The sequence below is a fragment of the Kogia breviceps genome, chromosome X (assembly GCF_026419965.1).
Source record: "Kogia breviceps isolate mKogBre1 chromosome X, mKogBre1 haplotype 1, whole genome shotgun sequence".
In the NCBI taxonomy this organism is placed as follows: domain Eukaryota; kingdom Metazoa; phylum Chordata; class Mammalia; order Artiodactyla; family Physeteridae; genus Kogia; species Kogia breviceps.
Window position 1 is genome coordinate 35770946 of NC_081330.1, and position 24658 is coordinate 35795603.

Genomic DNA, 24658 nt, shown 5'->3' on the forward strand with positions numbered 1-24658 from the left:
TTTTTTTAATCTCATACCTTTTTCAAATGATTGCCTGCCTTTGAAACTAAGAACTCCCATATCGAACATATGTATATGTATAACTGATTCACTTTGTTATAAAGCAGAAACTAACACACCATTGTAAAGCAATTATACTCCAATAAAGATGTTGAAAAAAAGAACTCCCATATCTAGTGATTGCTTTAATATGTGCTTTGTTTTCAACAGTGCCCTTAAAGATAGCCGTTTTCCCCCAATGACAAGGGATGAGCTGCCGCGGCTGTTCTGCTCAGTGTCTCTGCTCACTAACTTCGAAGACGTCTGTGATTATTTGGACTGGGAGGTAAGGCTATAGAGAATTTTTAAAGAAAAATGAAAGTAACTCCTGAGTAATTGTTTAAAAATTAGGCCCAGAAAATAACTCTTTCAGCCCATTTCCTACTGTAATGGAGGTGGAGAGTAACTTGGATAAACCTCACAGCTGATCAATGAGATTGTAAGCAAAAGAGTTTTTCTTTCTTTTTTTTAAAAAGGCAAAGTACCCTGTGTTGTTTTAATCCCCCAAACTGAATTTGCTCTTCATTTTTATCCTATTACTTCACTACAGCACCTCATAAAAGCTGTTAACAAGTAGTAGGCAGGACTGATTGGAATTTATTTCTCCTCTTATTTCCATTCCAATGCACTCTGGTGTGAGTGCCACCAAGCAGTTCAGGTGGTCAGAGGATACATCACAGAAACAAGGAGCAAAAGGGTTAGGATAATACACCAGTTGGGGAAATCAGCTCATGTATAATAACAGGGTGTTTGTTAACTACAGGTAAACCATGCTAATTCATTCTTGGCTACCTTAATCTGTGTATTTACACACACTAACACGTAAGGGTATATATATCTAGGGTGTCTCTGTGCGTTGGGATTATCAGAGTAGCCTATATTGATCATATTTTTGTTCTTCGTTAGTATGTGGGGTTGAGTTGTTTAAGGAAGTTCAAAGATTCTCACCATGATTTGTTTTGGTGGTTGGGGGGAGTTAGTTGAGTGTATGTCTATGAAATTTTACACACAAACATACCCATGTTACCTGACTGCTTACCGTATTCAAGGCATGTGCTACATGTACAAAAGTGTTAAAATTTGGTCCCTGCCATAAACACCTTAGAGTCTAATAGCAGACAAAAGGAGTATACACAAGCATGAAGAAGTAAGTGCTATAAGAATTAAACAATGGGAATTCAGTGACATACAGGGCATTCTTGTGCATACACACACTCATAAATGACATGACTGTATCATCATGATATAACATGTTTAATTCTACTGCCTTTTTAGAATGACTGTCCCCCATGATAACTGAGATATTTTGCTTTGTGGACAGACCACTTTCTTGACAGTTAATTTTATTTTTGGCTTTCCCCTCATTCCTTGTGAGACTTTGGACAACTTACCCCACTGCGATTCAGTTTTTCCACACAGAGAAAAAGACATTTATAAAGTTCGTAATCTTCATTGAAAAAAAATCTTTGTGATATAAACATTGTTGTTATGCCAGAGCTATTTAAAAAATTCTGCAGAGAGTAGGATGAAAAGAGTTCCTTTCTGCATTTTGTGGTAGGGTTTTTTGGGAGCATTATTAGAATACGAAAGCATCTTAAGATTTTTTTCTAAAGGAAAAAATAAAATTTGTTGATAGTGTTGATCCTGGGAAAGTTGGAGTGTGTAAAACTTTTACGGGATTAAAATTTCCTAACTGATTGTTTTTTATAAGTTTTATTGTTCCTATTTGAATTTTTCTTAAAGAGAAGTCCACCGATATTATAGAAATATTCCCAGTACTTTATTTTTAAATGATCCCAAATCATATCCCTTACTTATTAACAAATATTACAGTTTGGGTGGTTCTTTGACTCTTTTAAGGGGACTACTCCCTCTTCTCCAGCTAGGATTTTATTTCTGCTTTCTGAATTGCAGGGTGCTGTATGTGTATTGGTGGAGATGGGAGTGATAATAACAGAAAACGCCTTAGACCTAAGGGATGATTGAGCTACAAAAACACTTCTTCCCTTACTTGCAGCCACTGAGTTGGAAGTACGGTTCTGGGGGGAGGGCGTGCATTCGTGTGTGCATAAGTGTGCACGTGTGGCATGTACATGAATGTTTATTGCATAAACGTGTGTGCATGTGTTCTGGGGAAAGTTGTTAAGTAGGTGTGGGTAAGCACACCATCATCTTCTTTAGCCCACATCAAGTACTGTCTACAGCTAAAATGAACCTTGATATTATTGGGCTTTTATGTTCATGAGATGTATCATCTTTCTGTTGGGAGGTAGAACATCTAAGAATTGGTACTGCGTACTCTTAGAGGGTATATTTATCCTCTCTGATCACCATCTGCCAGTTTGAATTTCTGGAAGATTCTGTATGCTTCTACTTGGTATTGTATATTTAATACATCCCTTAAGGTTTAAATATTGATGTCGATTTAGTGATGCTTTTCTTTTAAAGAAACAACAGCAAAATACATATATTTTTGTACTTTTAATATATAAGCATTTGAAAGTGATTTAGGTACTGCTAGAATGGCTATGCTAAGAGAAAAAGACTGTCCTTTTCAGTTAGTTCATCATAGTTTAAAGTATTTAGCATAAAAGAAATTTGTTCCCAAAGAATAAGGATGAAAATTACATTTTTGAAAAGAATGTGATTTGGCCTTTAAAAAAAATGTACCATAATCAGTGATTGAAAATGGAATGGTATTATTGTAAGAATGATATTATTAGGGTTATCCTTAATAATTCTGAAAAAGCATTGCTACTTTAAACACAGAGTGCCAAAGTAGAATTAAAGACATTTTTTAAAAAGCATGTGTCAATAACATTCCTCTCCTAGGTATATACCCCAAAGAAATGAAAACAGATGTTGAAACAAAAACTTATACATGAATGTTCATAACAGCACTATTCACAATAGCCAAAAGGTGGAAACAACCCAAATGTCTATCAACAGATGACTGGATAAACAAAATGCATTATAGCCATACAATTGAGTATTATTCAGCCATAAAAACAAATGAAGTACTGATACATGCTACAACAGGAATGAGCCTTGAAAACATTATGCTAAGTGAAAAGAGCCAGACACAAAGTCCACATACTGTATGATTCTATTTATATGAAATATCCAGAGTAGGCAAATCTATAAAGATAGACAGCAGATTAGTGGTTGCCAGGGTGAATGGGAAGTGACTGCTTAATGGGTACAGGGTTTCCATTGGGGGTGATGACAGTGTTCTGGAATTGGATAGTAGTGATGGTTGTATAACATTGTGAATGTACTTAATGCCACTGAATTGTACACTTTAAAGTGGTTAAAATGGTAAATTTTATGTTATGTGTATTTTACCACAACAAAAAGGAACATATGCATATATATGTATGTATTTAAACCTACTCTCCATAATAATATAGTAATTCTAAGAAGAAGAAAACTTTAAAAATTCAAAAAATATAAAGAAAGAAATGCAAGCCATTTGCGGTCGCACCATTCTGAGATAACCACGGTTAATAGTTTGGAATTATTTCTCTTCTTTTTCTGTGTCTTTGTATCAGTAAAACTGCATATTTGTTTATGTAACTGAGATCATATTAAATTTACAGTCACTATTATAAAAAGGACTATGGGCAAGTCTTCGTTTATGGTTTACCTTTGTATATAAGTTAATTATTTATATTGTGGATTTCCTGAAGAGTCAGTCTATATTATGAAGGTATACGTTTCACTTTGAGAAATTTCACACTGTCAAATAGGTACACCTTTTCTTCCAAGAATGAAATAACCTTTTCACCATAAGTATCTCGTTTTAACTGGAAATGCAAGGTGCTATATATGTTTATGCCAGAGGGGGAAACAGGAGATGATTACAGAATTTCAATAGAGAATTTTTAAGTCAGGGATTGGTAATGAGTATGTTTTATATGAGCAGAAGCCTCTAACATAGGGCTTTTCTTGTGGAAGTACAGTTTGAGAGTTGACTCCCACTGGTGTAGCGTGTTACTGCAGTAGAATTCCTAATTAAAGGGGCAAAAATGCCCAGATCAATGCAGGGAGAGGGCAAAGTCTAGAAGTCCCCAAGGGTAGAGTTAGGTAACTTCTACTTCTACAGACATCCCTGTGGTCATGAGGATGAGGGACGTGACCAGTGGTAATAGACACCTAATTTTCAAATGACAAGTGAACTGCCACAGGGCTGGCAGTTACTCTCCATCCAAGGTTTTTAACTCAAGCCTGTTTGGGAGCTGTCTTCTGGTAACATGTCTCTAATGGCACTTAGTAGGAAAATAGGATCTACATCAGACTTTGTTTTAGAGGCTAGAATGCTTCTATTTGATAATGTGAAGAATGTTTGATAAATGGTTTCACAAGTGGATGTAATTAATTTCAAGTCACTGTTGAATTGACAGAATGATCAGTAATGCTTCCATCTGTTATATTTCCTCGAAGTAGTAATTATACATTTAAAATGAGTGTCCGTAGGTAGCCTCTCAAGGAACCTGGGTAGTCATTAAAAACAACAAAGCCAGCCACAAAAGGCTGTAAAGACAAATTGGAACAGTGGTCCCTCCCTTATCATTGCCCGCATCATGGTCTACTTATTGCCCTGGTAGGCATGAGAAGAATGAGGAGTGATTGAACTGGGGAAAAAATTCATTGCTGATAAGCAGAAATATCTACCTGCGAGACTAAAATGATTGTTAAATGAGGAAAATTGCTCCCCTAGGGAGAAATCTGAAGTGATCTGCCTTGTGTTTGAACACAGAAACTTATCACCATTGTTCTGTGTTCTTCAATCGACAACACTCTCTTAATTCTGAATGGCAGCGTGGCTGACAGACATTGCACTTTAGAAAGAAAGAAAAGCTCATGCAGCATGTTGGAGTCCTCTAAAATGATACAGAGCCTAGAACTTGTATAGTTACACTATTGGGGAGCCATGTTTCCTTTTAAAGATCTGAAAGAAGATAAAACCAATGACATCACAATCCCTGGAATTTGACTCGTGGGATGATTCTAGGTGTATCATCTACTAGCTGCTCATTTTCAGGGAGATATAAATGAATAAGCTTTTGTGTTTGTAGAAGAACTTGTATAGCAAGTATGCTACCAGTGATCCTGTGGGGAACCGATGTAGCAATTTGCTGACAGACGTCAAAATATTTTATAAATTGTAGTCAGGCATCTTTTATCTCAGCTTTAGAGACAAGATCATTTTGAAGGTATGAGGAAGAAATATTTTTTTGTATTCTGAAGTAGACCTTCAGATCATATTTCAATAGATTACTGACATTTTCACAAACCCTAAGGTACTTTTTGCTATATCTAGCTCCCCAAATCACTGAGATCTCACCTGTGTATACAGCTGTCACTTGTGGTCCTAAGGCAGACGGTTCCTTTATATCACCCAACACTTACATGGAATAAACCCATGCTGGGTGGGGCTGGCGAGCATGATCCTTATGTGATGCCAAAAATCTGTCCCCAGACTATAAAGCTAGACCTTAAACCCCCTAGTCTCCCTCTGTCCCTAAAGCACCCAAGCTTGCTGGACTGCTGGTACTCAGAGAGCTGCACTTCACTTTGAAAGCAGCCTCCAAAGCACACCTCTTGAATGATCACAGCTGATTTCTGACGTGGTCAGTTGCAGTTAATAATAGGGCGCTTTTGTAGCAACCTTCATGAGTAAACAGATGAGATGAATAAATCAGCTGCCATCATTATCTCGCATATATTTTAGAAGTTCATGTTCTTCTTTTCACCCTCTCTCCCCACTTAAAGGTTTACCTTTTTCTAGCTCCTCTTAATGTTCCACTAAAAACAGTGTTCCCATTCATACACAGATGATTAGCATGACTCACAAAGTCACCAGGTGAAACGATTTCTAGTGGTACATGTTCTGTCAGCCCCCAAACCTTGGTTATTTTTTCCCAACTGTGATGTACACTATGTTTTGCTTCTCTTCTAACTGAAGATTTCTGCCTTTTTAAAAAATAATACATAGGCTTCATATATCCAAGAAAATGTTTTTCACAGTATTTTCTCAGGGACCTTGAGGTTGTTGTATAAGGTGTCACTATCATTATGATAATTTAGTCTTTGTCCTGATGCTCTACTTTAAATGTTTTTTCAAGTGCTGTGGAACATTGGGAAAGGAATGCTTCACGCTTCCTGGCCATCTAGAATTTGCTGTGAATCAACAATTCAATGTATCAGAAGCCTAGTGAGGAAGCAAGCCGAACAAAGTAAAGTGACTTCTAGAAGGTGATTTAATGCATAAACATTTCCATTGGCTATTGATACTCTTAGTGAAATGGGCTGCTGTAGTCCATTCTCAGGCCTCCTCCAGTCGCTTCCTGCTCCCCTCCCAGTGTGTTGTTTGGTGGTGGGAACGTTTTCCTGCTTCTTCCCCCAAATCCATAAACTCTTCTACCCCTTTTCCTAGTAGTTGCATTCCAGTCTACTCTTTCCTGTACAGTTTGACTCTGTGTGTATCCCTGGCATTTGATAAAAAGAGAGTACTGAATTGTGGGAATGAGGGGATTCGGCTTCTCTTCCTAACGGCCACTACCCAGCTTGGTGACCTTTCTGGATCTCCGTTTCCTCACCAGGAAGCTGGAAAAGTTGGACTAGATAATTCCTAAGGTTTCTCTGGATGCTGACACACTGTGACACTGTGACTCCCATTTTTAAAATGGCTTGTTTCGTTTTACTTCCAGGGAATCAATCACTGCTAGCCATTTAGAAGTCATAAGAGGTCCCTAACTTATAAAATGGCCATTGCCAACTTAAATGTAGGCAACAAAGTGAAAGATAGTCCAGTTTAAAAATTTTTACATTCTAGATTTCTTTTTCACAAAAGGATTTTTCTTTAGGAAGAACAATATTCTAAACCATATATGCTTCTATTATATTACTGCATCATCTTCTAAGTCAACATTATATGTATAAATCTAAATTGAGCAAACATATTAGGGAGTGATTATTCACTTTACAAATAGATATTTTCCTTTGCAGAAGGACACACTATAGGGTTTCTTTACTATCCTCCTCATGACTTGAAGATTAATTCATTGACATAAGTTCAACCCATATGGAACTTTTTAGGAACAAATCTCTTTTGTAGACTGAGTAACACCGTATTGAGTTAGATACTCAATGTACAGTTGTAATGTGTGTAAGATTTTTCTCAGTTTCTTATCAGGCAAACATTATTTTTATATTGGGTACATTTGCAAGAGGTGTTTTGCTTTGAAAAGCAAACTAAATCACATCTCTAGGTTTTAAGAAAATTTTATTACTTTAGTTTCCTTGTCTGTAAAGTCACCCCCTTCCTCATTCTCTTTTAAAAAATGGTAGGAATGCACTTTTCTAACTTTTGACAAAAAGCAGGCTTTTTATTTAAAGGTCACCTGTGTTGCCTGAACTTTCCTTGGAAAGCTTCAGGATGTTCAATTTTTAAGGAATCCTCATCATAATTAATCATTACAGAGAATAGGTTTTTTTTTTTTTCCTTAATTGCATTCTGAGCTGTCTCTTGTTCCCTGCAAAACCTTAGAGTAAGAACAGTTTCTTTCACTGCAAATGATATATAAACATGTTTGGCTGCATAGCTTTTCAGAGCACCTCTTCATTAGCCATGCTTTATTTTAAAATCTTAACTAATTCTTTCAGAGTTCATGGGGGTGATTATTAGCTAGTCCATGTATTTTCGAGCTGCACGTCTATTAGTTAAAATGCAAGTTTTCAGATTGTTGTTCAGTGGCCTTTGTGAAATAAATTGGCAGCCTTATGTTCCTGATAGACAAGATGTCTAAGTCTCCTACATATCCTACATGAATCAAAATTGGCACTAATTGGTCTTTTGGTAAGCTCTGCAAAAGCCAAGAATTGGTCCATGGAGATCAAACTAATTTCTAAGCTAAAGGTGTCTGATTTGCAGGGATTTTAGAGAAGAGCACCTTATATGTATTTTGGTCAAGGAGACCTTTGCAGTTGTTTTAACAAAATAACAACAGGGGAAAAAAAAAAAAAACCTCAGCTGAGGTAGATGGTGGAGTTTTTATAGTAGAGTATATTAAAAGGTTACTTGTGCCCAAGTGATGGTTTTGCAGTCTGTTACCCTTTTTGATTTATTTTTGTAGTATTTCTTGTGCTTTTAAGAGCGTCTCACTTGAAGGAGATTTGAAAGCAAGTACAGCTACAGGAACTGGTCAGATAATGGATAAAAACAGCCTAACAATATAGTCCTTGGTGACATCTCATTTGGTTCAAGAGAAGATTATTTTGTAAGTCACGAAGGCAAGAGTTGCCTCTAGGTGGTCCTATGATTACACGTCATCTTTATTTTCTCCTTTATACTTTACAAAAGTAAAAATTACTGAGAAAAACACCCTGAATTGCAGCAACACTGTTTTAAAAATGTATTATTTGGCCAGATTCTGAAGTGTTAATTGTTAACCATTGTTAATTGTTAAGTGTTAATTGTTAATCAGATGGGCACTTTCAAAACTTCAGACTTACTTCTGAAGTTGATGGGTGGATTAAAGCGATGAGGAATGACAATGTTGAGGATTTGATGGGCAGATCTGGACGATCAATAGGTAGTCGACATTATTTTTGTGTAGTCGACACTATCAGGATTGGGGGAAGTGTTTCATTAGGATCTGTGCAAACTGTCACCAGCCTTTATAATGAAAATGCTATTTTTTCTTGCTCAAATAAGAACTATTCTTGGTGGAGACCCAAGTTTGGAGTATTTTCTTCTTTTATGTGGAATTTGCTTTCATTGGGAAGAGGAGGAGTCAGTCTGCAGAAGGCTGAGCTGGGGATGGGGCAAAAGGTACCGTGGGGCTATGAGTGAATGAGTTGAAGGTGCTGCATTATGGGTTTTGTGCTTTCAGGCAAAAATATCACTCGTGGCTTTGTCCTCCTACAAATATTAGAAACACCAGACTCTGGGTCAGACCCATGGGTTGTCCAGTGCAGTGTTTGTTTCTGTCTGTGGTACCATGGGCTGTTTTGTGAGAGAGCATGTGTGTCTCCTATGATGCCAGCCTCTAGAACTTAGGGGGTGTCCTCTCCTTAGAAACAGAGTCCTTCCATTCAATTCAATGGAACTGGCATACTGAGCCTGGCAGGGCAGTCTTACATGAACGACCAGCGACTGGCTAATTTGTTACTTGCAAAGCCTATTTTGCCAAATGATATCAGCAACAAAGCCATGTCAGACAAACCTTCGATTCTTTGACCTCCTGATATTTTTTATTTTATTCAAGGTGAACCCACTGAAAATCAGTGGAGTGAGCTATGGCCATGCCGTTACAGGGAAACCCAACATTTGGTTCTGAAAATGGGGACGAGTGGGGCTAACTGTGACATTGCTAAGACAGGATGAACCTGAGGAAGTAAATTGGTTTTATTGGCCAGGATGTGATCAGGGGCAGATTTAGCTTTGAGGGTCAGGACCCTGTAGGTAATTGGGGACTCAAATGGTCCAAGGCTTGCATGGAGCCTACTCCACTTAACCAGAGCACATTTTATACTCACTGAGGCTTTTAGTCAGATGACTTTTTCATGTTTCAGCATATCCAGATTGTTGGCTTGCTGATTAGGCTCACAAGTAAAAGCGAGACCGTTTTGTAGTGCTGCTAGTGGATTATAGGACTAACACTTGCCTTATAGACAGACTAGGGTATTTTAAACTTTGTGCAATTGAGCAGAGCATAATATGGACTATGTATTATAATGAGGAGGGAGAGGGCACTTATTTTTAATGTTCCTACGTTGAGAGTCACTGCATCAGGGGGTAATAGTTTTAAATGAAGCCACATTTCTAACAAGGGACCAGATAACAAGGATAAATGAAATCTGCAGACAGTCTAGAAGCTTCATTTTAGCCATTATTTATAATCTCTTCTCCTACCAAACCTTTTTACTATGTAGCAAAATTGATTAATTTGCGTGTATCTCTTTTCCCTGTGTCCACATGCTCTCTGATAGAGCAGCGAACAAATAGAGAGATGGACAAGAGAGGAAAGAGGATGAGGCCGAGGCCAGGGGGAGTTGGGGATGCATACATAATCCCCACACTGAATCAACTCCAGAATAATCAAGATATATTTTAGGGTCCTAACATTAATCTTGATATTTAATCATTCTGGGTGATGTTAAAAACAAAAGATTGTATAATAGCATTAATAAAAATCACTTGCTTTGGAAAGGTTTGGAATAAATATGGCTTTCTTTTTAACATGAAACAGGAATCTGTTGAACTGCTCTTAACGTCCACTCACAGCACACACAGATACAGCTCTGTTTAATTCCATATCCTCTTATCTATAAGTCCTACATTTAATTTGCTACCATTCGAGTTGATTTATAGCTTTGCTTAGCAAAAGTACAGTCTTGATTAAAAGGACATTATCACAGCTGATGGACCTTGAAAGCATTTTTCTCCCCAGACCTTCTAATAATTTTGAAAATGACCTGAAGACTCTGATAAGGCTAGATTTGCACATCTCCAGCTTTTGCTCACCTGGCTGTACTTTGGGCAGTGGTGGTTAGGGGTGTTTGGTGACATAGTTTTCCCGTACGCTAACTCCTTATCCATCCTGAGAAATGAAAAGTTACTACGATAGAGTTTTCTAGCAAGTTTGCTCCAAGGAATCCCAGACCCCTGGTTAGCTGATCTCTTATCTAGCTGATCATTGCGGCTAGAGCCTTTGTCTCGTGGGATGCTGCTGGCCCGAAGGATTCTCCAGTCTGTTGAAGGGAGGATTCAATTATTATACACGAGGGTTCCATTTTGGAGTTGCAGCTGTGACAGATGCCTCCCTCTAACAGTACAGAATTAGTTTTGGTGCTCATCTCAGTGGAGATGACCTAATTTGCAAAGCCAGTGATTTCCACAGGTTGGCAAGATTGGGTCAGTCTCCACAGCAGGCCATTTTCCACTCTCCTGTTTTGATTGCGCAGTATGACTACTTGGTGGCTTCTGTGGTTCTGGGAGCAAGATGCTGTTGCTCAACAGGTGACAAAAGGCTATTATACTTTGATTCCGTTCAGAACATTATTACCATTCTCCTGATTCCACTAGTTGAAAAAAAAAAAAATGAGTTACTCTGGCTTTGGCTTTATATCTCTGTGGAGTATATTTTTGACCTATGAAACAAGTTATTTCTCACAAAGGAATCACTTCAATATCACCATACCTACAGTGCAATTTACAGGGGCTTTCGATTGTTCAGAATCGTAGGAACACAGAAAAGAATGAAAAATTGTAAATGTGGTCCCAATTCAAAATGGGGGAATTTGGGTAATTTTTTTCATGTCAAATTTGATGGTGGGGCCTTCTCAAAATACAACAGTAAATCAATTTTATCCATGAGTAATTTTTATTTTGGTCAACATGTCCTTCCAGTTTGGTCTTAACCTCCTCATATGCATATATCTTTATTAAGATATTATTTGCATACCACACAATTGGTCTTACCTCTTTTCATTTTTAAATTACTAGGCTTCAAAATCTCTGTCATTTTTGTTGAATAGCACAGAATGTACTCCTATGAAGAAAGGATTTATGTCTAAATCACCTCCAATTTGCCTAAATCACTTTTTTTTTCTCCCTAGTACTTAGCCACAGTTTGTCGGAGCTAGACTGATTATTAGAGGTTATCTAGTTAACCCGGAATAAAGATCACCTGGGGAGTTATTCTTTTTACAAACTATACTTGCTGAAGTAGGAAACCTGAAATTCTGATAAACCTTCGCAGCCCGCACCCCGACGCCATAACAATTAAACAGCACTGATTGAGTCTAACATTCTCATCTCACAGATAGGGAAACAGTCTTCCTCTCACAGTTTTGATGAGACACCTTAATAAACATCAAAACTCCTCAATTTTAACATGACAGATTTTTGATACATTGAGTTGAAGTTGCAGAATTCACCTCAGTGAATGATGGGAGTGTAAATTATTTATCCCATATGTTTTTAAAAACAAATTATGAAGGATCTAATATTGTTGAAGGAAAAAATTTCAAAGTCACTGATCCGAAAGTCAGTATCCTGAAACTGTTGCAAATTTGTCACTGTCTCCTTAACCTGTCAGGCACTAGGGAGATTAGTAGATGTCCTTTATCCTGGAAATGCCTGATAGCTAAGCACTCATATTTCTTCTCAGCTGTCCATAGTCATTTCCCACAGGGTATGAGAGGCCTTACTGTGTTAGTTTTTAAACAGCTGCCCTGACTGCATTTTCAGCAGAAGGATATTCATAAGAATACTGATATTAGGTAGAAGAAATAGCCACAGAGATAGGCTTTAATAAAAAAAAAAAAAAAACCACATCAACTGCTCAGAAGATCTGACAGACTCTAATGGATGGATGTGTGAAGACCTGGGGAAAAAATAAAATGGATTTTCCAGAGGACTTCTTATTCCCTGAAAAATAGGGAAATTTCAGGCTAAGCGCAGAAGAAGCAAAATAAGTTTTCATGGACCTCTTTTCCTCTTCTAGACCTTTACCTCCATACAGATGAATGGATATAGCCACCTGCTCTGAAAAGAAGCCCCTTTCTCCGGTAAAAATATTTACCAGGTCTTAACATCTTCCCTCCTGGACCTTGGACAACCTTAAACTCCACCTGGGGAACCCTTGATCTAAAGCAACCATAGATTTGGGAGAGCAGAATGGAGTTGTTATACTTTTGAAATGTCATTTTTGTTATCAGTGTATATAAAGGAGACAAGAACTTTTGTGATCTTTAGCATTATACACTATTCGATGTGAGACATGACGGGAAAGGACAGATTCCTTTTGATTGAATGCTAATCAGAGAAAAAGTAGATGATTACTTTCTTAAAACCTTAGCAAGAAATTGCCCACACTTACTTAGGAGACCACCTTTTTTAGGGTACCATCAAAAGTTTGTCTTTCACATAATAAAGTTACAGTGGTCTCTGGGTTAGTATATAAGAAACTGTGTAAAACTGCCCTGCCCCAGAGTCATTTGAAATCTTTATTGCTCTCAGATTTGGCAGCAGTGTTGTAGATAGACAGTGAGGGTTTGCCGCGAGTGCACTTTAAGCCATAATACATTTATTTAGAAATACCGTAATGGGTGATGATGCAGGATCTGATAGTTAGAGTTTTTTCAGTCTTATCTGTGTTGGTTTATCTACGTATAATTCAAGGTTTCAAAGAGACTAGACAGTTTGGGAAGAGAGTCAGCCGTCCCAGAAGTTTTGGAACTCAGTCTGAAACGATGATTATCCCTGAAAGCAGGATGGTTGCTTGCTATCTCTCTGAAGTCGGTTCCCTTGGTCTAGTTCCTTATTGTCATGAGCCACAATTTGGGGGTGGGGGCAGGACTCTTGCCATCATCGATTGCCTTATTCTACACACAGCCCCAGAATGGTGGTCCTGGTTCCAAACAGAATGGCATAGCCCGGTGCATGCTGGGCACATGCAAAAATCAGTGTTTTCAAGTCTCTATGGCCATCATAATGGCCTTCAATCCTCAAAGTCAGTGTTTCGGAAAGAGAAAACAGATACGCCCTTCCAAAAGCAAGGGGAAAGGAAGAACTGCATTCTCTGAAAGTTAACTTATAAATTTTTCTTTCTGTTTCTATGAAGAAGACTGTACTAATAAAACTGCCAATTTCTTTCAGGTGGGTGTACATGGCATTAGAATAGAATTCATCAATGAAAAAGGATCAAAACGCACCGCCACCTACCTACCGGAGGTTGCAAAGGAGCAAGGTCACTGTTGTACTTTATTTCATATGATCTAGTGAAGAATTTAAACAAATATACAAATTGAAATGCGCTATCTGACCTTGCAGTTATATCTGGTAATTGATCACTGTCAGATTATAAGAAATGAGTCTTCCGTCGCTGCCACTGCAATGTCTGTATGAAATCGGTGAATTACACAGAAGTTGAACCTCTGCACTGAAGTTTGGCAGCAAAAACATATAAAAGTATACTTTCAAAAAAAGCATAGATTTGTAAAAGTTGGGCTTTATTTTAGGCGATGGTTTGCTATGAATTTTAAGTGTCATTTTCCCATATTCCACTGGGCTGTAGCCTTGTGGCATAAACAAGCCTTTAGTTTGACGATCAGCCACACCGTTCATTGTCAGTATCAAACGTTTCCTTCTTAGGAGGATGCCATTTACTCCTTCTGCTACTATTAAGATTGTAAGTTTCCCATGAAGAAAAGGAACATTGAGAATACATGAACTATTAGGATCGATTTTACAGACACAGCACAAACCTTTATGAACTACCAGTGTAACACAAAATAACGTTTCACTCTGTAGTATCTTGTCCTTTCTAGCCACTACTAAATTATAGTTTCATGTTAGTTGAAATGAATACCTCTTCTTTATCTCATGGAGCTTTTCTTCTCATCAGAAAGCACTGGTAATTTGGTTTTCCCATATCTGTTTCATATAAATATGATATATAACTATAAAATTTAATATCATTAAACCCCCAAATGAGAGCGTTAGTCCTTAAAGCAGCTATCTGCAGATTTATTTGGGTTGCTTTCGAAAATTGCTTAATTCTGTAGTTCCACTGACTCTGTAAAACATACATAAGAGGTCGAGGGCCTCGGGTATGAGTGTGCATCCCGTGTCAGAACCCATAAAAATGCCTCTGAATGCTGTACACAGATGCACTTGATAGCCTGCAGAAGATACGGTTAGAAATGGAGATTACCGTGAGTTAGTGTGGGAGTCCTAAGCACTACTGAGTTGGCTTAGTGAGGCTTTTCCTTCCCTTTTAAAGATGTCACCGTTAGAGGAGAGTGCAATGTTTGTGGCTTGTTACTGAGACACGACCGAGCAGTTACTGCCAGCCAGCCTCGTAGGCTCCTTGCCTTCGAATGCGGTTGAGATAAAGAAGCCAATGTTGCTAGCCAGCAGGGATAGCTAGAATTTAAGGTGTGCTGTGGTGTCCCTGCTTCTGTACAGGATGAAATCTTAGCTCTCCTGTGTGACTGTTTTTAGGACCAAAGGGGTCGGTGACAGTGATAGCTGACCTCTACAAAGTCATTCTGTATTTAACCGAAGGTGCTTGTTACATGTGCTTGACTGGTATTTTATCTGGTCTGCTCTCCACAGGATGGGACCATATTCAGACCATAGACTCCTTACTGAGGAAAGGAGGATACAAAGCTCCGATTACTAATGAATTCAGGAAAACCATAAAACTGACCAGGTACAGAAGGCTTTTCCTAGTGCAAGGCTGACCAGTACATTTTGATGCGTATACCTATAACCTTTTGATTTCTTTGGTCTCTCTAACTATACTTGCTTCTCCTTTCTGAAACAGAGTGGAAATGAATGGCAGGGCTGTACTGAGGGTGAATACAATGAACTCTGCTTGGCAGTCAAGCCCATATGATGTATGAGCCCATCCTTCGCATCATGGCTCTGTGGGCTTACTCTGGCGTTGTTAAAGCAAGCCCTCTGAGCCTTTAGACTACATTATTGAAGAAAGTTGCCTGAATTAGAAATTGGCCAGCTTTTGACATTGCTTAGCAGAACCCCAGGATCCTGATAAGCAGTCCTCAAATTTGAATTTCACCTTAGAATTTTGGCAGTGATAGAAAGCTTGCTGAAAAACACAATTGAGCTAGACTCACAAATGCTAAATGAATTTCTGCATGGGCTCATAGGGGTACTTATTTAAAAAGGAAAATATCAAACATTTGGGGAAAATGGGTTGCTGTTTCCATTTCTTTTAATTCTACAAAACCACATTGAATGCCTATAGTCTAAAAATCTACTATTCTCAGCTCTGAGGAGTTACAAATTTGAAAATGCCTCCATTGCTGCTCTCTCTGAGTTCATATTCTAGGCGAATAGAAGGGCATGTACAAAAATAATTATTAATATACAGCAGAATGTGATAGATGATATGAGATCATAGAGTAGGGAAAGAGGAATTCCAGGAGGGGGTTGAGGGTAACAGAACATTTCAAAGAGGAGGTAGATGTGAGGCTGGGCTTGAAGAATGAGTAGAATATTTGACAGGTGGAGAGTTGGGGAGGAAAGGGATTAACTTAAACAGAACTTGGTGAGTCAAGGCATGTAGGTGGCGAAGTATGGGGCAAGTTCTAAGGAAGTTTCAATAGTCTGACTTGGTTGGTCTCTCAATGTACATAGAGAAGGTGGTCACTGGGGAAAATATGGCCCAGAAGGTAGAGAGTAAGAAGTTTAAACCTGATGCTATAGGCAATTGGTAGCCATTGAAGGGTTCTGAACAGATGGATTTGGGGAAAATGTAAGATTAGAATTGGAAACAGGAAAAATAATCAGGAGACACTTATTATCTAAGAATCTGTGGCAGCAATCCAAAGAAGGTGAAATGGGAGCCTTAACACGAGCTGTGGCAGTGGGATGGGAAGACAGGAAGGAAAAGAAAATATTGTGGGAAAAATGAAAGGACTTAGTCCTCATTAGGAAGTAGGGAAGAGGAGCAAGTCAAGGCTTTCATCTCAATAAAAGGGACCAAGGCAGTCCCTTTCACTGCCTTGAAAGGGGACCACATTGGGGAGTTACGTTAACGTATTGATTCTGGATTTGAAGTGCTTCCTAGGCTGTCTGTATAGAAATGTCCAATAGGTCACTGAAAATGTACGTGTGTAGGGCTCATGGCTAGAGATGGTGATTTGGGATCATCTGTAAAGAGGACATCGTTGAAGCTGTGAGGCAAGAGTTCACTGAGCTGGGACAGAGCGTAGGGGCAGAAGAACCGAAGGTAGAAATGTCGGAAACTCCTGCAAGGCGAGGGTAAGATGAGTAGTCAGAGGGATAAGGAGCAGTCCAAGTGGCAGGGGGAGAACCAAGGGAGTATGGAGTTGTAGACCACAAGGCACAAAAGAGCTTCCAGAAGGGAGTGGTGCGTGGTATCCTGATGGAGAGGTCAGGCAGGATGAGGGGTGGCTTCTGAAAGAGCAGTTTCTGCAGAATCGAGGCAGTAGAAGCCAAGAGGCCCAGGGCCGAGGAGCGGTGTGAGATGAGGGGTCGAAGGTAGAAAATACACGTTACTCTTCTGAGAAGTGTGGCAATGAAAAGAAACCTGAAGATGGGGGAAAAGAGGATTGGGATACCACGATCAAGACAAGTTTTTTGTTGCTACTGTTTTCCCTTAATGGCAAGACCTGAGACGTGTGGACAGAAGGAAAGGAATGGTTAAAGAGGAAGCAACGGAAGATCCCAGAAGAAAAAGTAGTCAAGCGAATGAAATGCATACACGACAGTAATAGGCTGGCTTTCCTCCGTTCTTTCCTGTTAGCAGACCGGAGCTGAGGGGGCAATACGATTTCTAGAACAATTTAAACAAGGAGTAGTAGAGTGCAAAGAGCACTGGACTCAGACTCTGGATTCCTGGGTTCTGATCTCAGCTTTGCCGCTTATTAGCTGTGTGACAGTAGGCAAGTCACTTCTTCTCTCTAGGCCTCTGTTTCCTGATCTAGAAAAGTATCTCTAAGGGTCCCTCCTAGCGCTGACATTCACATGTCACCTATTTCGTGATGTTAACTTTGTCTCTTCCCTAACTTTCTTTCAGGTACCGTAGTGAAAAGATGACCTTGAGCTATGCTGAATACCTTGCTCATCGCCAGCATCATCATTTCCAAAATGGCATTGGGCATCCCCTTCCGCCATACAACCATTATTCCTGACACTGAGCCACACAACCAGTCACTGGGCCTCTCTGCAGACCTCTTCCCAGGAGACCCTACCCCTTCTTGGTCTAGCTATCTCTTTTACTGTACCATTTTATGATGATAGTTTCCGTTGCCATGGTGAAGCTTCGACATCGTCAGTTAAGATCATCATGGTAACGGGTAGGAAAATGGCATTTATTAAGATGATCCTGTTTTATTATTTTAGATTAATTGTGGTTTTTTTGCAGCATATATGACTTTTGGGGTTTTCTTTCCTTACAATGTTATATGGAATTTTGCTTTGCTATCTCGGTCAGGTTTGTCTTTCTGTCCTTCTTGCCTTCCTTCCTGTCTTCTTTCCTTCTTTCTTCTCTTTCTTCCTTCTGTTGACCGTGGATGAAAGAAAACATGCAGTTTCTAAGGATTTCATTTAGGTGTTTCTTTCATTTTCCTCAGTAAAATAGGTAATTTTTGATAGCTGTGTTTGGGAGTAATTCATATCAGATTCAGGTATTTGTATATTACTCTTGAATTTGTCTAAAATTCATTTTGCTATGAGAGCTTAGTATGTGGGTCTTCACTGTTTATGTTTTTTCCCATGGTTAGAATAGATTAACTTTCATTCTAGTGTAGAACATTCGAAGGTCCATGATAGGACTTGTCACAGAGAGTGAGAAATCGTTTATGCCTATCGTGCTGGTTATCACAGGAAAAACTGCCTCATCACTTTATAGAACCAACTTACAAACTAAAACACTGTTTTAAGAAAGTACAAGCTACCTTTGAAATATGCTACAGAAATTATTTTGAAAAGCAGCGAATATCAGGAAGAGAGCAGATACAGAATTTAGTGCCTTTGAGAATAATGTAAGTGGAATTAGGGGTTAGAAGAAAGGCAATTTAGAGAAATATTCTTAAAATTTTATTGTTTCTATATGTGAAACAACAGATTAGACAAATTGCTTACTCTTCAAGTATTTTTTTAAGCTGAAAAAAAATTTATTTTGAGCAAATAACCAAAAAGAGACATGTGTCTATTATATATTAATTTAAATTTGTTAGCTTTAGGTTTCAATAAGTCATGATTGGCCAGAGACAATTTTAGCTACCATTTGAAGAAATAGTAAAGATGATCTAGTGAAACAAAAGTTAATACATGTTGTGATTTCAGACATGTTTGTCATGGGGACAATACTGGAGTTTTAGAAATACTATAAAATTGCTTGAATCTCTTTCTGCACTACATACTTTTGATAGAAACACATTTGCTATATCAATAAGATGTTATGTTACCCCTGTAAAAACGGAGTTGGCATTTAGATACGATATAGTCATTAGAGCCCAGCTCATTTGCAGGGCTAGTCTTCCCATGATGCATATGCAAAGAACTTCCTAATGTCAATGGGAGGTCTGTATGTATATCCCCAGGAAAAATGACAGATGATTCTGGAGAAAGATCACCTTCATTTTATGGTAGTAAATATGTGTGTGTGTGTGTGTGTGTGTGTGTGTGTGTGTGTGTGTGTGTAAAATTTTTTTCAAACAGTAAACAGATATTTCAAGTGATGAATATTAGTGTGGTGCAGAATATATAGTCTTATGCAATGTCACTGAATATCAAGATGGCATAGCTTATACGTGTAGCTGCTGTGACAAGTGACAGACTGCTAGTTCAGGATTTGAAAACCCTTTTCTAGTTTGTGAGATTAATAGGCTGAACTTTTGTTTTTGATGGGAGTTCTCAGAAGTTTGTTGGTGTCCCTTCGTCCGCAGCATCTGTTGTTGGAATAACCATTTTCAGTCGTGATGCCTTAACCAAGAAGCCAATTGTTAGCCTGAAATGGAATCTCGGTATAGCCAGTTCCACTGAACCCAGAGATTAGTCAGAGAAAGCTAGCTGCTGGACTTTTAGAAAGGGATTTTGAATCCTTTCATTTCTACTTGGGAGCATTTTGGAGCAGATTAGTCTTTCAGTATAAAAACAAGTGGCTACCTGATGGAAATTTTTTCTTGCCCTTATAGGGAAACTGAGCACAAGCTGAATGATATTGTCTGCTGCAAGAAAAAAAAAAAAAGTAAATAAAACAAGCAAACCGAAGAGAGACAAAATAGACCAATATTGATCCATCTTATCTATCATCTCATCAGTTCAACAGGCTCCTCGTCCTGGGTGAGCTCATGGTTAGAAGTTTTTTTGTTTTTAAAGAAAAGATCTATTCCATACGTGTGTGTGTATACTTACAGTACATACATATGTGTGTGTTTATGTATTTAACGGTGCTAATCAATCTTGAGCAGGTCACGTGACTGGTCATGCGGACTCTAAAATCATATCAGATTTTTTAAAATTCTTGATATATGCAGATGTTATACAGATTTTCTTACCAGTGTAATAATGTTATACTGAAGAAATAACCATCCTGCAGGCTTCAGAGGACGAGGTCAGCAATATTTCCCACCGTGGCTTGGGGGAAAAGGATAGTTTTGTCTCCTTTTGTGTTCAAATTAATGCACAGTGCATTTTTGTGTCTAAGTAGCTGTTGACTAAAAGACTTTGTAGTGTAAAGGGTGTTATACAAACTTGTAATGGTGTGCTTCAAACAAATGCTAGACCCTTTCACCTTTGTCGTACATTACAAAGCTGTTAAATATGTAGTTTGAATTAACTTTGAACATGTTGAAATATGTAGCATGTGTTTTTAACTCAGACGAAGATTCTGACTGCACAGGTTGTGTTCTAGCCAGTTGTGGTTTATTTGTGCAGAAACACAAATGTGAATTGCACTCTTGTCACCAGAATATTGTGTAAGTTCAGTGATCTCTAAACAGCTCAGAAGTAATACTTGAACTTCATTTGAGTAGCACAAAGTTTACATAGCCCCCCTTTTAAATGTTAATTAGTTCCATGTATGTTTTCCGTTTTCAGATGCAACTGGGTATTTTTTTCCTCTTGGAAAATAGTACTTATTTTACTTTGGTATGTAGCAAAAGGCTTCCATTTCTGGAAGGGTTTTCTTGTTCTTAAACAAGGTCAGCCAGGTACCAGATTCTAGAAGAACAATTGCCCCCCCCCCCCCAATTAAGTGGCCTTCTGACTGCACGATAAAATGTGCTACTGCCCTGCCTGCTTCAGTCTCCGGTGTGATTGATGGAGGGAAGTGCAAGGCTTGCTCTTTACCCCCCACCCCACTTAAAGCAGTTATAAGAGTTTCAGTCCAGAGCATACAGCCCCAGTGCGCAGCACACCGGAAGTTTGTATACTAGCCTCTGTTCATGTCTTCAAATGTGCAGGAAATCCGAAACTGTCATCTGGAATAGGCTCCATCTCTTGTGTGTGTTAGATCAAACCAAAGAAGCCCCCAGCCATGCCCAAATGCTGCTCCAAAAGCCTGCCTTCCAGTCCTTACAAAAACCTTGCAGGATTAAATGTGTTAACTTTTTTATTTTTGTACAGTTTCTAAGTGATTTTTGCTAGTGATGTTAAATTGAATTGTTTATTTGAGGGGTGTGAGCACCTCCTCCATTTAAATAAACTGGTGACTTTCCTTTTATTTTATAAAAGCAGAAACCCGTTGTGTGCCTCTCGATTTAAGGGTTTCTGGTTACATTATTCTTAAGACCAGCATTGATCCTTTATATACAAAGATATGTTTTCCTTGTTTTTTATTACTGTTTCAGAAGAAAATAAACCTTTTATTTTGCTCTGGACCCAGTAACTGCGCTGGTACATAGACGCACTGAGAAAACAAACTTTTGTAACCACCTCTGACTGTTTTTGTATATGAAAGTTGATTACTTTTGAAATATTTGGATCTAGTTTCTAAGTTATTTTTGTGTTTTATATGTTCCCCCAAATTACTTTGAATCGGTCACCAGCATAATAAGTTCTTGGTGATGTAGTGGTTGAGACTTGCAATGAGCAAAGCTACCTGGAGTAGCTCTTCTCCTCCTCCCTTTCTTAGTACCCTGTTTTTTGATCACAGTAAGACATCACAGATTACCTGAAACACCTTCAAGTATAACTAGATCCTCCTTCCTTTCACATTTAATTGCTTGATAGTTTGAAGAAACTATTGGAAATGGGCATTTTTATATGACATGTATGGCTTTAAAATATTACAAATGAAGAAAAAGAAAAATGGGAAGGTTTATGTGGGTCTGTAAGGTATGGCTGTGGAAAGATATTGTAGTAGTTTTGACACTATTGTTATTACCTTTAAAATCATTTACCCAATAAAATGTTAAAACTGAGTTACCATTTGTGGTTTCTTTCTTTAACCGGCCTCATCAGAGGATTTGGGGCTCATGGGTACTTCTTACTAAAAGCTAACAGTTGAAGCCTTTGAAATAATATACTTAGGAACTGATACGGATTTCTTTCCAAACTGGCACTTGGGAAACCTCATCTGCTTATAGTTGCTCCCTACCGTATGATTTACCTATGTCATTCTTTTACCCAGCCGTGAATCCTGGCCTGGCGATACAGTAGTCTGGCCTTTATTGGGCACCCTACCCTGGCCACAGATCTGAGGCAAGCAGCAGACTTGAATTCCAGTGGCGGCATGGCTATACTTAAGCCCGCTCCAAATTTCTTCCAGGTCAGTGTATTACTGGGTGTTTCCCTTTGTGAGCTGGTAGGGGGCAGTAGCAGTGCCATCCAGCACAATCATCTGGTGAGCTGGGAAGGCTTTCTTCTGCCATCAAGGCTTTGCCATTTTCTCAGCACAGGACAGACACTGAACATGCCCAAGATGTGGCCGCTCGGAGCTTGTCCACACTCCTCATACACACACTGGGCACATCACACACGTAAACGTATTTCCCGTTTTCCAGTGCCAGAGCGGTATGAGATGAACCCTATTCGCCACTTGAGCTTGGGGAAAACGTCTTGAGTCGTATCGGGCAAGGCAGCTCGTGCTACTGCCTTCCAAGGGCCGGATTGGGAGGGAGCCTGCTTCAAGCAAGGGATCTCTCAGTGTGCTACCTCTATCAGCTGTTGCCTTATCTCTTCCTCTACGGAAAGGCCATCAGAGACATTGCTGACATACCTCTGGCTCTTTCTAAATCATTTGCTGTCTCAGTTTCATCATGCATATTTCAGGATTAATTGCTAATGAATATATGCAGGACAATTTTCTGTTACGTTGCCCCCAAACCCCACTCCCCATGTGAATTTGATGACATGTGCTCATGTCAATCACAGTGGCTAAAAACAGCCATCTCGGCTCTAGAGGACTGTTGTGGTTTGGAATGGTGCTCCACTAAGGCAGCCATCTGCCCAGGGCCAGTTTCATCGTTCATGTTTAATGGTACACAAGATTTCTTAATGACTTAGATGATATTAATAGGTTCAGGTAGAATGAAGTAATGTAATGAACCCACAGCATTCTCTTTTTATAGCATTAGTGGTTAACTCAGTGGTCTGGGCAGATTTCAACTTCAGGAATCACACTCCACCGACCTAAATTCTCCCCAGAGTTGCAACATTTCCTCTTTAGACTTCATGCCCCACTGGGCACCTTTTAAATTGCTCCACTGCTTCAGAGGGCAAGTGTGACTGTGTGAGTTGCAGCACTTCCTCTCTGTTGGTGGAAAATACTGTCATATCCAAGGGGTACCATCACCGTGAGCTGGGTGGGGGGAGTCTGCTGTGAGGAAACCACACCTGGTCTCAGAGCTGCCAGTCAGGAGCGCCCAGTGAATGACTGGGCCATTCAGAGAATGGCTTTCTCCCACTTTCTGTAGCTCTGACCGCATGACCGGCCAGAGGAATAGCTGGATGGGAGGATGCAACTGAGGCAGGCCCTGGGTATACTGCTTTGGCTACTATATTCAGCGCCCTTCCTTGATCCCTTTAGCGCATGGTACAACCCCCCGTTCCGAACCCCCAGCCTGTTGGAAGAAATCTTTCCAAGAATCGGAAAAAAAAAAAAAAAACTGCCTTAGGGCCCAAGCCAGTCCACCTCCTCATCCCAAGAACTTGGTTATAACCATGTTGAAAATGACCCTTCATATATTCTGTTCCGAGTAGATGGACTGTGTATCTCAAGTGGTTTCAATGGACCCACCCAGAGGGCTGGTGAGGGCACACGCGTTATATAAAGAAACACTGACCTGCACTTGCAGATTTCCATCATGACGGATGATCACATTAGCTCAACAGAGGTTAGATGTAGGATGCACTAAGTCTGGAGCGCACGCTGGGTGGTGGCTGCCTTACGTGCTTCTGTGCTCACAACTGCCCTGGCGTCCTTGAGTTCCTGCTCCTGCTCTAAAAGGATGCAGCCAAGTCACAAGGGGCTGGTAATTTGTTTAGCCTTTAGTCTCCCTCCATGCTGGAAGAACCTCTTTGCTTTTTAATCAGAATCTTAGCTGGCACCTCATTAAGTTATAAGTACGAGACTAAAAACAGTATTTCACTGTTATAAAGTACGAGTGCATACCAGTTACTTATAAAGTTAATGAGAACGACGAGGCTGTTTGGGTGACTATAAAAATTTGTAATTGGGTTGACAGATGACAGCTGTAGTTATAGTCTCAGCGCTCCATTGATTTCTGTATTGTTTCGGCTGTACAGCAGCAAGAAGGTCCTGATTTGCACAGAGAAAGAGGTGGTATCTTAATATAGTTTTATGAAAGTGAGTACACATTGGCCTAAATTATAAAACCCCGGTGCAATCACAACCTTCTGAACCAGGCCTGACGAGGGAGGCCTGCAAGAAGTTCAGGCAGGAGAAGCATCACGCCTGAGGTTTGAACAGAACGTGTCAACTTGATGGTTCCTGCTGACCCACTGGGTGGTCTTCAATTGCCATTCTGAATGTAACACATTAGACGTTTTGGTTAGGTGTTTTGGTTTTGGTTATTTTTTTCAGTTTTTATTGCAGTGTTTAAATATTATACATTTAAACACATACACGTTTTTTGAATCAAATGT

At 39.3% G+C, this 24658-nt stretch overlaps 1 protein-coding gene across 5 annotated transcripts in view; it reads left to right on the top strand.

Moving 5' to 3' along the window:
- AMMECR1 (AMMECR nuclear protein 1) overlaps positions 1-21972 on the top strand; it is a 110088-nt gene extending 88116 nt beyond the window's left edge. For 2 of the 5 annotated variants that reach the window (XM_067023441.1, XM_067023443.1), the window contains 4 exons: positions 211-325; positions 13709-13799; positions 15170-15266; positions 17622-21972. In XM_067023441.1, coding sequence (XP_066879542.1) covers positions 211-325; positions 13709-13799; positions 15170-15266; positions 17622-17736 — 418 coding nt within the window. In that variant the 3' untranslated portion in view covers positions 17737-21972. The remainder of the gene's footprint in view (positions 1-210; positions 326-13708; positions 13800-15169; positions 15267-17621) is intronic. The other 3 variants (XM_067023442.1, XM_067023444.1, XR_010838647.1) reach the window with 2 other exon arrangements.
- Positions 21973-24658: the final 2686 nt, after the last annotated feature.